The following is a 13,907-nucleotide window of genomic DNA, read 5'->3' on the forward strand; positions in this document are numbered from 1 at the left end:
GGCAGGCCTACGAAACAGCACACCCAAGAGCAACAGTGATCCAGCCACTGTGACTCTGTCACTGAGGTCACATGAACCTTGAGCAGGTTAGGGCGGTGCGAATCGTGTGACCGCACTGGGTTCCTATTTCGGGTGGGTACGTAGTGTTTGTAAGTATATTATGGTTTTAAAAAAACTTGCTGCCTCCTTCCTGGCCTCCAGCAATTTTCAGAAACAATAAAAATGTCATGATAACTTCGGTGATTAATGTTCTTCCTAGAGAGAGATCCGAGTTTTGTCTAGTGGAAGGGTTGACTCCTGGAAAGGTAGCACAGAGGGTTAATGTGCCTGCTGCAAAGAACATGTACCATGCAGATCACAAAGTGCACTGCTTTAATGGGGGAACCATGATGAATGGTCATTTAATGTCAGCTGTAGATGATGGATCCCTGAACAGTGTCATGTATGTGCATGTTTGCATTGTACTGAGGGGATTACCAGGTAATTGTTCACACAGCTCTCTGATGGATGTCACATGGGGTTTTTCTGAGTCCCCAGATAGATCATGCAGTCTGTGTGTTCTCTTTTGTACTGCCAGTCACTGCCAGTCACCGGTGTATTCAACTGTGTAGCCTTGGACCGTGTCATGTATCTGCATGTAACTTGCATGATCGAGGTAACTATTAGCGGCGATACTACATGTCTCTCTGTCCTCTTTCAAGTGCTTGCCATCCTTTTCCCCCAGCAAACCCACCCCCCCAGGGGCGGCAATCTGAGGGATAGCCCCGGGCGCCACAAGCTCTAGCTACGCCTCTGCCGGTGGGTGTTCCTTCCGGGGCAGAGAGGACAGCCTTCTTTCTGTTTTGTTGCAAAGGCTACTCCAGACATTTATTGACATTTTGGAAAGGTAACATGACATGTCACACTGGCTGAGAAATTAGTTTAATGAAACTAGTACGCTTTCCTTCTCAAAATACAGCACACCGGTGTTCTTTCTCGTATCCGTCTGATGCTGGGCTGAGAACGAGTTTAAGGAAACCCTAACGATCCGCTTACGAATCTTCCTCAGTGTGTTCATCTTTGTTACCTGTTTCCCAGCTTTCAGAGAGGGTATGTCAAGCACAGGTCAAAGGTCTAAGTCAGTGACATGCAGAAAACAGTTGCGTTTTTCTGTGCAGCTCCATTGAACAGTTTACATTGGTTATTTTTAGATACACAAAGTTGTGGCTGGACCAGGTTGTCTCAAAATGGGCATGTGCCATTTTTCAGTTGCTTTTCTCCTCCTTTATACCGCCTCATGTTCTGTTGAGGCTGTTCTCTTCATGTATCATGAGTATGAGAGCATGGGAGAAACGTCATGCCTTTTCAATGCTTGTTGAATGTAGCAGCACCAGTAGTCGTGTAGGAAGAGGAGCGGGAGTGTTCCAGTTCCTTGTTGGGCTGTCGGAGATGGCTGCCTTCTTCTGCCTAGCTTCCCAGTGTCTCAAGGTAAAGTGCACCAAGTCTGTCTGACGGGTAGGATAGAACATGTCAATTTTATTCTTAACACTACATTATCTATCTTGGCTAGCATGTTCTGAAACAAACGCAATGCTATATGTCATGATTTTTGTTAAAACATCTCTAGTTTACCAATCAATAAAACTGACTTGCACTGTGCATGTTATAATATATATACATTTTTTTAATTATGGGAATTTGTACAATGCAACTACCTTTAACCTATGTCATAGTGACTTCAGCGACCTCAATGATAGCTTTTGGAACACAGGGAGACGCCAGAGTTGCCTATTTTCGAACAGGGGAATCAGGTTCGAGTCATGGCGTTGGCTCGACATCCTGTGATTCTGGGCAAATCCTTTAGTGGCAGATTCTTTAACCTTTGACACAATGCAATGCTGCAAGGGAAGTTGCTGTGCTGTATTCCATGAAAGGGAGAATGCAGAAATGTGTCATATTAGTACTAAGATGTGGCAGAGTTCTGCTGTCTCATAGCACTGACACGCTACTTTCTGCCTAGCGCCAAAGCAGGCACCCCTGCACCACAACACAAGGGGGCCTGTGTTGTGGTCAGAATAGTATTTGTGCAGGAATGGATACCCTTCTGCACAAAAACTATTCCTAGAGGCGTATTCGTCTTGCAGAATGCAGCACACATACAATTCATGTGAAGAAATTAGAACAAGAGATATTTCTCCTCATTACACCAGCCTCTGGTAGACGCGCCATTTTGGCACACACACTTGCATCAAATACATGGGTTGACGCACTGGAACTCACATGCTCCGCACATGAAACACCGCCCTGATGCAAGGTAACTCAAGGACGTGTCTACAGGCGCTGTTTTACAAAATGGACCATGTCCAGAGGAAGGGTTATTCCTTCAGTGCAGATTTTTCGCTCCGAGTTTCAGTCTGGCAGTTCATTTATGACCAGTAGTTGATGCCTCCCTTTTACCACTACTGGTTGGCTCCCCTGCACCAGTGTTTGTATAAACAGTAAGCCCAGGAGAGCAAAGTCTGTGTTTTTTTGTATCCTGCTGCAGGTGCTGCTGCGGTCCTGGTTTATTGAATACTAAGACTGTATAGATTTCAGCTTATGCTTATTTTTTCGACCACCACACACTTCTTGTCTTTTAATATCCCACTTGCTAGCTTTCACTTCCTCTTCCTCTCTCCCATTTTTAGGTTGAGCATTCGCGACCTCTTGTATATACTTTATTATATATACTTATATGTGTATGTACTTTGTGGGCTCTGGAGATCAGCCCTATGACTTGTCTGCTTCCGCTTAGGGACTTTTTTTCTGGTAAACTGCCTCTATTTAACTGTTTGATAGAAAAAGACCAGCAGAGGTCCGTAAAATGCTAGAATCACTTTAGCATTCTCCAGATTCCAGTCCATAGAAATTGTCTTCCACGAGCACCTGCAGACAATAATATTTTTTTCAAACCTTGTATTTTCAGTGATATGACCACCAAAGGCCCTACTTTTTATATTAAAAAAAGAGCTTTGGGCTATACCATTTCCCGCTAAAAGGCAATATTTCTCTCCATGTGTTCCCATACCTGGCATGTCACGCAGTTTGGTGCTTATATTCCCTCCATGTTAAAGAACAGTAGATGTTTCAGCACCCAGGCTAATGTGCTGCATAGCTAAATACATATAAGGTCCCAAAGGCGAGACCGATTGCATTGCAAATGCTTGTTTTCATTTCTACCTGTTGCTCTGACTCTAAGTTTAAGCATGAAAAATAGGCCATGGGCCCCAAAAATATGTGCTGGTACAGACCACTTGCATCCATCACCACAGTTTAAGCACTGTACTGCATTGCTCTGCACCCATGCCTCTGAGGTGAGTAAATTGGCATGTACCATCCTTAAACAGATGCATTACATCAATAAATGAGTTTGGGATAGGAATGTATTTCTGAACTCATCTTTAATGTTCTTCATGGGCGGTGGAGTACTGGATCTACAGTGCAGGCAGCAGTGGGGGGTGTGGGGGCGGTCTGCCCTGGCAGTATGAGTTTTGGGGGTCACGCTACCCCCGCTCTTAATTGCGGGGCAGCACACGCATGAATCGCCAGCACCCCTCACCCGCTCTTACATGCGGCTGCAGGGTGGCAAATGGAGGGACTGCCATGGGCGGCCAAAGGTCTAGCTATGCCGCTGGCAAGCAGGGGACATTTTTGTCCATTTACTGGAAAGCACCTCCCACTGCTGGAGTACTGATGTAGTTCAAGAAAGCTGTAGCGGAGTGGAAAGTGTGGTATGTTCAAGATTTTATCGCGTCCCGTCGTGAATAAGAAATGCAATGAGTTCTAACTCTGCCAATCCCCCTGGTATCCTTTAATCACATATTTCGCAGGGGGGCTGATGAGTGTGTGTAGAATAATGTGCATGAACAAAGCACATTTTGCGCGTGGGGTACATTTCTTTGATAAGTAGTCCCTCTGGAAAAAAATGTTTTACCTGCTCTAAACTACTATACATGATGACATCTAGTTGTGGGATCAGATAGTCTTTCTCTTTGTAAGACTGCATGGTGTTTAAAAAAAAAAATACCAAAAATATTTTTTTTCTGGCTAACAAACGACATTCAAACACTCAAGGAAAAAACTGTATTTTGGACACTAAAATACCGAACCATAGTAGTAACTTTGTATTGCTGTTTCTGTTTATTAATGTGTCAACGTTTGTTTTGTGCCATTACAGTCTGCCTGAGAGGCACCAAGATCCACAAAAGGTGCTACCTGTCGTTTGATGAGGCGAAGCACTTCCACGAAGCTAATGAAGACTGCATTGCGAAGGGAGGAACGCTGGCAACTCCCAGGAACATTGATGAAAACAATGCTGTGCGCGACTATGGGAAGAAAAGCCTTCCAGGAGAAAACGAGTTCTGGCTGGGAATCACCGATATGGTCACGGAAGGGAAATTTGTGGACGTCAATGGGATCGCCATCAATTACTTCAACTGGAATCGAGCCCAGCCCAATGGAGGCAAACGTGAAAATTGTGCTATGCTTAATCTGTCTGCCCAGGGCAAGTGGCAGGATGAAGTCTGCCGCAACTTAAAAAAATATATTTGTGAATTTATCATTCCCTAAGTAGTGCACTTGCATGCTGAAATTGGGACTTGTGAAAGATCTTTAGGGACGTGGATGTGATAAGCCTATCCTTTGTTTGCTGCACCCTTATTATGCCCAAATGCAAAACACAATTTGAATACTAGGGGGCATATTTATCAATCTTTCACGCAGTGCTATGCAGCAAGCCACTTTGCTGCCCTCCACTGCATGGGAGGGAAAGGGCAGGAATGTGCCGATGTTCACATTATACGGCACCTTCCTGTCCTTTCCCAGTGCTGGCGCACTTTTGGCTGCCTAGCGCCAACACTGACAGCCATGCATCATGTTGCAAGGGTGCCTCATTGGAAGCAGCATTGTTTTTGTGCAGGAAGGAACGCCTTCTTTCACAAAAACAATCCTGAGAGGCATTTTCTCCTCTTTGTATGTGTGTTGCAGAATGCAACACAAATAGAAAGAGGAAAAAATGTGAAGAAATAAAGATAATTCTCCTTGTTACACCTCACCTGGGGAGGTGTGGCATTTGGAACCATTTCTAGGTCTACGATTAATGATAAATTTGGGAGTATGCCAAAATCCACAGGTGGTTGTGTGGGAACACCCACCCTCCACCCATGGAACCCCTCCCTGCTGCAGAGTAACGCATGGCTTGATAAATCTCAAATCGATTTTGCGTCACCATTGGACCCCTTTGCATGGCGCAAGGGTGATGCAAAATCTCGATAAATATACCCCTACATGGCGGACTTTTGGATATGATGCACTGCCTCACAGTGCACTGTGGCAAATCTTAAGTCTGTGCAGCAGGACCAGACTGGGATAGTGTCATATCACCGCCAATGTTTGGTTTCTAGTGTAGGTGCGAACCAGTGCTGGCACTGCAAACAGTGCAAAGTAAAAAATAGACTGGCTGTTTGAAGCCTTTCGTCCATCTTTCACTGTGTAGACAGCAACCTGGCCTGCATTTCCAAGCTAGGTAAGATCCTACTGCAGGCAGGGGAGTGAGTGACTGCCCTGGCTTGCATGGGGATGCCTAGAGTACTCTTGAGTGTGAGGTGCCAATGCCCCACCTATATATGCTGCACAGTCAGTGCGCCTCCTGCCAGAATCTTTGCCTCTGCACTCACGTCTGTAATATGACACAAAGGCAAAGGATTCCCTCATTTGAATGGTACCACACCATCTTGCACACAAGGAAACACATCCGTGAAATTGTATCAATGCACATTTACAGCCTACATGATCTATATTACAGACGTGGCCCAGGTGAGCAAAAAGCAGATGCAAAGCCCCCTTGCATCCTCAGGGCACTTTCTATAAAATGACCCAAGGGCTACAATTTTGGACATTTTATTATGACAAGGGCTTCTAGTTCTCAGTTTTAATGATTCTCACACATAAATAGATATGGAAAACAATGTGTTTCTGGTCTTTATTTATTTTAAAAACAGAAATGCCCAGATTAGAAGTCATCATTTGAGCCACTGATCATGCTGCTAGTCATGAATGACACACAGATACCCACACTTCTGCAGGACAACTGAAGAAAGAATTCAATAATTTGTATTAGATTTCCTTAAATATCTGCAGATATGCACGTGTTTGTGCTAAGACTCTATTTACATATAGGGGTACTGTTATGTTATACATGACTGCTTATAGTGTTATATTCCAACAAGCGTCCACGTGTGAGGGTGCATTTATGCAATGAGTACATATGAAAATATACTAGTTGCAACTTTATTATGTCTCAGGGCAAACAAAAAACATGGAAAAATACCAATAATATGATCAAAAGAAATTATGAATGAATATAGATGGGAATGTTTAAAAAGAAATACTATAAAACTATAAAACTGGGAGTCCTAGTTATGATACATAAGGATCTGCAGCAGGCAGCACTCTGCTTAGAAACTGGAATCAAGCCAAACATTGAAATTTGGTGGCTAGTAAGAAAAATACAGTTGTTTATATGGTTAGCTCCATCATTTATGAAACCTGGCTAATTAAGATCTCCTCTTTTTTTAAATGTCAACAAATTTATATTTTCAAGACCCTCTTTTTACCATCCTAATCAATCATTAATACTGGTGTTGTATGCCCTCAAGCCATTGATATCAAAACGATGGGTCCGACTAAAATAAATACTATTCAACATAATACTTATTTACTGAAACAAGTGTGTTCATAGCTCTCCATCAATGAACAAAATGGTTCCTAAGAATGTATGTTCACATGAATGTAAATCAAATGGTTGATGGTGACTGATGTGCAAATACTTAACCAATTTATACATTTATTAAAAAGTTAGGATAAAATCATACACATCCGGAGGTAAATTAAAATTGTTGAATTCTGTGGAAGGATTATTATTACACAGGGATATTTTTTCGAACCCTGACAATATATGAGATGGATTGGGTCTCTGTACGAAAACAAAATGTGGAATTTTCTAAAGTTTCATTTTGAAGTCAATAGAAATTATGGCTTTCATTTTTTGTGTATACTATGAACCAGATTCACAGTAAGCATATATGGTACACAGGCATTTAGGAGTATTTGAAATAGTTTTACAGGGGTAATGTATTACACATTCAGAAATGCCTTTGTGAATCAGCCACAAAATATTCCCTATTTAGTAAAAGTGCAAAGAGTGTACAGGTATTTCTTGTGCTCACTGAGCATGAATATTATCATTTTATTCCCATTTTGAAGGTTTATAAGGCAACTTCACTGAGATATTTAGAATATGTGAAGTACTGCACATACTCATAAATACCTTTATGAAACGGTCCTTTAGTGTTTAGCGATAGTAATCTGCACAGTGACACATTCAACACTTACACTCTCCATTAAATGAAGAATCTGCCAATGAAACTATATCAGATTCTGATACAGTCAAATATCATAAAAATAAATTAATAGGGCCTCAGGTAGAGTTGGGCCCAGTGTTGATACAGTGCAGTTTTCTATACATACAGTTTTTAGTGTAGTCGTTAAACAAATTGTTATCTTGCTCCTATAACGAAATGTAAAATGTGAAAGCACATTTTGAAATCAACATCAGGATATCAGTGAACGACTTTTGAAGAGCTGAGGCCTACCCACAACCAGGCCAATTTAAGAAAATACATTTAGTTAACATCTAGTTAATCACTATAAACTAGTGATCATAAATTTAGTTATACAAAATGTAGCTCCTCTACAAGTGTACGGCCACATAATAACACATGAATTAATATATTGCTAGTCTAAATAATAATGTATAAAGCTACACTGTCTCAGTCGGCCCTCTGATGGCTAGAACAGCCATCACACAAGACATTTAAACAACCCATGACTGAATAAGTACTGTTTAATCCATTGCTGTTTATGCTTAGCGTTCTCTATTTCCCTCCACTCATCATAAATCTCACACTGTTCATCCTTCAACTCTGTTTTTCCCCCTTTCTGCCAGGATCGTTACTCTGTTAATGTTTTCTTCATTTACATAATTCCAAATTCTTTCACTCTAGCAACTAAGCAAATCACACAAACACCAGTAATCCAGATGGGCATCTGTATATCAACTAGAAGTCCACCACCAGTGCAACTAATCCAAGTACCTATAGCAGAAAATCCCTTCCTCCGAGTCACTTCCCATGCACCAACCTTTTCCACCTTGTTCAATTCCTTCAACACCCCCGTGATATTCCTCACATATTTCTTAATCGCCTTACTCTTGTTGAAGATGTAGGTACATTACTGTTGAACTTTCAGCATCGTACAGACAGCCCTCTTTTGTGAGTAAAATATCTAAAGCCAGCCTATTCTGCAAACCATTTTCATGACGGCTATCAATTCAATATCAATAGCTTGCAAAGACATGTACAAGAGACCACCCGGCACATGCTCACATATAAAACATAAACATAATTTGAAAGTCATTGGTTAACCTTTTCTTTTTATTTCTTTGTGATCCTTTGTTTAATTGTGATCACTATAGCCACAAAAGCCAACACGTGTTTCGTCAGTCAATAGGAACTGTCCCACAACTTCCTCAGGGCTATATATCCTGAAGTAATCCTTAAAGTCGGTTGTATTTTCGTGCCACTATTATTATGGTAGTTTAATTCAATCCACGTATCTTTCTTAGTCTAAAGTGGTCAGTCTCCTGTTGGTAGTTTGTAATGGGTGAGTACATTTCCAGTTTTGGATCTCTTCAGTTACGGAGTAAATTTCAGCCTTATAACCGTTTCAGATACATTGAATCTCTTCTGTTTTGGGTTGCAGCGAGTATGCCATATACCTCACGTGTGGAGCGGCTTGAGTTAGAAATTTCCATTCATAGGTTCAGTTCACTTGTAGTGACACTGATCAGAAAAATCAATATTCAAGCAATCTTAACTGTGGAAGCCTTTTTCACTATGGTTCTGCAGTCGCTGTCCATGAACCACTCAATTCATAAAAGACCCAATCTAGTTCACCTTTAGCAAAATACATCTACTCAGGAGCTGAGTATCTTTGCATATGAATCCTTGTTCTCTTTGATCTTCTGACTACTGCAGTTGTTCCTCGCTGTTACTCTGTTCACTTGGTTCAGTTTCTTCAGTGACAGTCTGTGGAATGCGTTCTTTGGATACACTTACCCTCATTTTCTCATGGTTCCTTGGCCACACTTCTCTTTCATGGTTTTTACCGGTCACACTGCTCTGTCCTTGATTTTGAGGAAATTGTTAATTCTGAGGATCTTGTTGACATTGAGAAATGAGGGTTCACTCTACTCCCCCCTCTCCTTCTTTGGGGCAATCAGAAGCTGACTCCGCAAAGCAATGGCTGTGGTCTAAGGGTGGGCGTAGTTCGCGAAGTAGCACTTCGCGAAGCTACGCAAAGTGAAGTTCGCACTACGCGAGCTACGCGTAGCACTTCGCGAACTACGAAGTAACATGTTCGCACTGTGCAAGATGTTGTTTTCAATGATTGCACAGTGTGGACAAGCAACCGGCACTGTGCAATCATTGAAAATGGCATCTTGCACAGTGCGAGCTGTAGTTTTCTGCTGCTCGAGTAGATTTTTACTCGAGCTGCAGCTTTCTCAACGCGAACTGGTAGTTTCTCATCGCGAGCGGTCGCGAGCATACGCGACCCCTCGCAATGAGAAACCTGACCTTCTCGCGTTGGGAATCTCGCCGGGAGGTTTATTTTCCATGCTCGCGATCGCGAACAAGGAAAAAGTCTCGCCAGGATGTCATTTTGCTTGCTCGCGGTCGCCAACTTGACGTTGAGGACCGCGAGCAAGCAAAAAATGACCGCAGCACTACGCAACACTACGCTACGCGTGTTCGCACTGTGCTACGTGCAGTTCGCGTAGCGCGAAGTAGCGCGAACTTCGCAAACTACGCGAGCGTAGCGTAGTGCTTCGCCCAGGCCTACTGTGGTCACCACTTCTTCACCACTGTGTCTTACTCATTCACTGTGGGAGGCATGCGTCAAGTTAGGCAGACCACCACATTTGACTGCAGAGTTGTTGACCAGAATGTCATGGAATGATAAATGCCAAAGAAATTCCAGGCACAACTTTTTGAGTTGATTTTTAACCATGACCCAGTCTCCAGAACTAAGGTGAAGGCATTGCTCTTGGTTCAGAAGGGCAGTTGCTGCCTCATCCTGGTGAGAGACAGAACACGCCACATCAGTCAGTCCCTTGCAGTAGTCAAGAACCATATCATCTGAAATATTTACAACAGCATTAGCAGGCACAACATGCAGCCTCATGGCTTTACCCACATGACAATCCTGTCTTCCAATCGGGGTACTTCGGAAACATAGACATCAGAGGTAAAGCATCAGGCCACTTAAGGGATGCAGATGCACAAACTTTGGCAAAACAAGATTTAAGCATGCCATTAATCTGCTCAATGATCCCTGATGCTTGAGGCCAGTAACTACAATGTGGTTTCTGCTCTACGTCTAAGGCTACACACAGCATTTTCAGGACCTCATTGTTAAAATGTGTTCCACTGCAGACTGAAGAGAAACCAGCAATCCAAAACATGAAATTAATTTGCACAGCAATAGTTTGGATATAGTGAGACTGTCCTTCCTCCTGCTCGGGTACGCCTCCACAAAAAGGAAGAAGATGTCCACCATAACTAAAATGTATTGAATCCTATTACAAACTGTCATCTCAATTATTAAAATGATCTCCAGATCTCCCTGTATGACTTAGTGTCACTGCTGTCCTCCTTCCCACATTTACCTATTTGCACAGATTAACATTTCATTAGTCTAACTGCAATATACATTGATAATAATTCTTTAAAATATAAATAGTGGTCTGTGGCTCCACTCAGGAGTTTTACTTTCTCACCTCATGATGTTGTCTATTTGGTGCATCATTGTACCTTCTAGGGAATACTTCCATAGTGCATGATGGGCTATTTCTCATCTGAAAAATACACCCAGTCAAGCTGCTCGTCATTCTATCTAAAAAGCAATATTTTGGGCTACTTTCCACAAATTAGAAATCCAGTAGTACAGGCTTTAATGTGATAAACATCCTTTGTCATATAAACAGCAGTTGTAAATTCCTTTGTCAAGATGCGTTGACATGAAAACCAAACTTATTGACTTCTCCATGCTTGCTAACACTGTACCCTTTACGAGGTGAGCACACATAGTTTTTCTTTGGTTGGATTCTGTGAACAAATTTACCATCAGGTGTTAGCTGGTGGTAAATTAGGGTGCATACATACACCATTTGCACTGGCAAAGCCTCATTTTTTAACCAAGTACTAAATTGATCATAAAATCTTTGCAAGCACCTAGCACAATTGGGCACACAGCAAGAACGGTGTAAGAAATTGGGTTGCTGGTTGAGATGGTAAGACCCTATTCAAACAGAAACCGCAATTGTTGTCAGGGTGAAGTGACAAGCACACCCTAAATGAACCTGTTAGCTCGGCACAGACCAGTCAGGCTTAACTTAGAAGCGATGTGCAAAGTATTTGTGCAACACTTCAAACCATAACAAAATGAAAACACACCACAAAAGGATCCAACACCGGGTTTAAAAAATAGATTAAGCTTTCAGAAATAAAACAAGACCAAAATGACAAAACTTCAGTCAGAACTGAAGATATGCAATTTTAAAGCTCTCAATGAAAATAGAACAAAAAAGCACTAAGAGCCAACTCTGGATATCTGATTGTGTCAGACCGGGACAAAGTCACACGTTGAGGCCAACTGCGATGGAGCGCGGACTGGATACAGGGACTTAGTTAAGTCCACTGAACAAGAGTACCTTAAATCCTAGTTGTGGGGTCCTGTGTCGAGGATGCGCTGCACAGCCGAGGCGATGCATCGGTTCCAAGAAGCTACAAAGTTGCAATGCAAGATCCTGCATCGTCATTGAGGATTTCATCAATGAGGGCTTGTGAGGATTCATAACTCAATCGAGACAATGCATTAGTTTGGAGGACCTTGAAGGCTGCTATGCGAGAACCTGCGTCATTGTAGAGGCTGCCTTCAATTAGAGATTTGGGATATGAGGGCCTGCATCAGGGAAGCTTCGCACAGTGGCTGTTCCGATTCAGTCTGAGTGCTCGATGCAGAGTCCTTGTACTGAGATACTCCTTACAGCAGTCTGTTCTGCTCAGGATTGCACTGCGCAGCAGATGGGATGCATTGGTTTAGCTGGATCCATGGATGGGCTGACAGACTGGATGGGCCCACTTCCCAGGGTCAAGGAGTGGCAGGGTAGGATTCACTTTCGGCAGAGTCCAGGTGCTGTCTTCAAGGTTGTTGGAGCCTTGTGTCTTTGATGCTCTAGTCAGAAGGCCAGTCAACTAGACATTGGAGTCATTCTGTGTTCCCTGGTTCTACAGATGCAGGCCCAGTGCTTCTCACCCAGGCAAGAGGGCAGCAGGTCAGCAGGGCAACTGTCCTTCAGATCATCAATCCAGCAGAGTGGCAGTCTTGTCAGCAGCACAGCAGTCCTTCTTCCTAGCAGAGTATCCACAAGTTCAGAAGTGTACTGAAGAGTTGGTGTCTGAGGTCCAATATTCATACTTGGGCATTCCTTTGAAGTGGGAGAAGCTTTTTGAGGTTTCCCTTTGAAGTGCACTAGCTCCAGACTGACTACATGAGGTATGCAACCCTTTATGAGAAGATAGCTCACTCAAGTGTAAGTATGGCTGCACTCAGCTCCTTCCTCCCATCCTGCCAGTGATGGCGCATCCAGGCATATCTAACCTCTCTATTATATTTGGCTGTCTAAGAGGAGTACACAAAGCCCAACTGTCAGCTACACCCAGTCATGTTACACTGAGACAGGCTACAGGTACTAAATGGCTAAGGCAGGAAAATGGCAACTTTCTAAAAGTGAACAATAAGATCCCAGATAAATATCTGAAAATACCACGTGCACTAGCAAAGTGTCACACAAAAGTGTACAAAATTTTGTAAGAAAGTTCATCAAAATTATCAAATAATCATAAATCAATCACAGTCATCAATACTGTTTTCACGGAATCACATTTAGAAAAACAAATCTTCAAGTTGTGAAGTAAATGATGATCTGCTTTATTCTTGATAGTCGCAGTAAATGTTCAGTTAAAGAACCAAATAATGTTGCTTATATTCAGCTTGTGGAATTTACAGTCTTCAAAACTCCCAATGCATTTCGGGCTTTTAACATAAGCCCTTCGTCAGGGGAATCTGCAATATATAAATGAACTATGTATAATAACCTGTATCCAGCAACGTATAATAAAGCATCAAAAGGTCTCACAAGAGTGCGGATAGGTCAGGTCACCCAGTTAAATCAATGTATCACCCAGAAAGATTTGTGAATTACATAAAAAAGAAAACCAAAACAATAACCAACAGTAAGGAAAGAATGAGAGAAATAATCAAGATGTGAAATAAATGCCCAAATATATGTCCCGATCGTGACGAAAATCACCAAAGAATGAAAGCCGATGTCTCAACATACTGGTTATATAATCAAAAAATGCCATAGATGAATTAATGGATTGCGGCTAAACATACCTCTATGCGCTGGAGTGAGCATAATCAGAGCGCGAAGATAAACCAGCGTGTGCTTGTATAGAAGTAAATGAAGTCACACTGCTACCAAAGGTGTGTAGTCCTATGTCAAAAAGAGGGACAATAAATGAGAGTCTAAAAATATGTAAGGTGTAGCAAAATTAACCTGCCCATAAGCACGAGCGGAGCTTACCGGGGGTGGAATTATCTCTGAATTAACCAAAAAATCGTAGTACTGCAATACGAAGTCTGAAAAAAATAATGAAATCCTACATGAGCATAATGTCCATAAGTATTCAAAAGACGAACAATCT

At 42.2% G+C, this 13,907-nt stretch overlaps 1 protein-coding gene across 1 annotated transcript in view; it reads left to right on the plus strand.

Annotated features, from left to right (window-relative positions):
* Window positions 1–6,723, plus strand: part of CLEC3A (C-type lectin domain family 3 member A) — a 53,431-nt gene extending 46,708 nt beyond the window's left edge. The window contains exon 3 of the mRNA XM_085637935.1: window positions 4,196–6,723. Within this exon, the coding sequence (XP_085494061.1) occupies window positions 4,196–4,587 (392 nt within the window). The 3' untranslated portion in view covers window positions 4,588–6,723. The remainder of the gene's footprint in view (window positions 1–4,195) is intronic.
* The last annotated feature ends 7,184 nt before the right edge of the window (window positions 6,724–13,907 follow it).

Source organism: Triturus cristatus, chromosome 12 (assembly GCF_964204655.1).
Source record: "Triturus cristatus chromosome 12, aTriCri1.1, whole genome shotgun sequence".
Taxonomy (NCBI): Eukaryota; Metazoa; Chordata; class Amphibia; order Caudata; family Salamandridae; genus Triturus; species Triturus cristatus.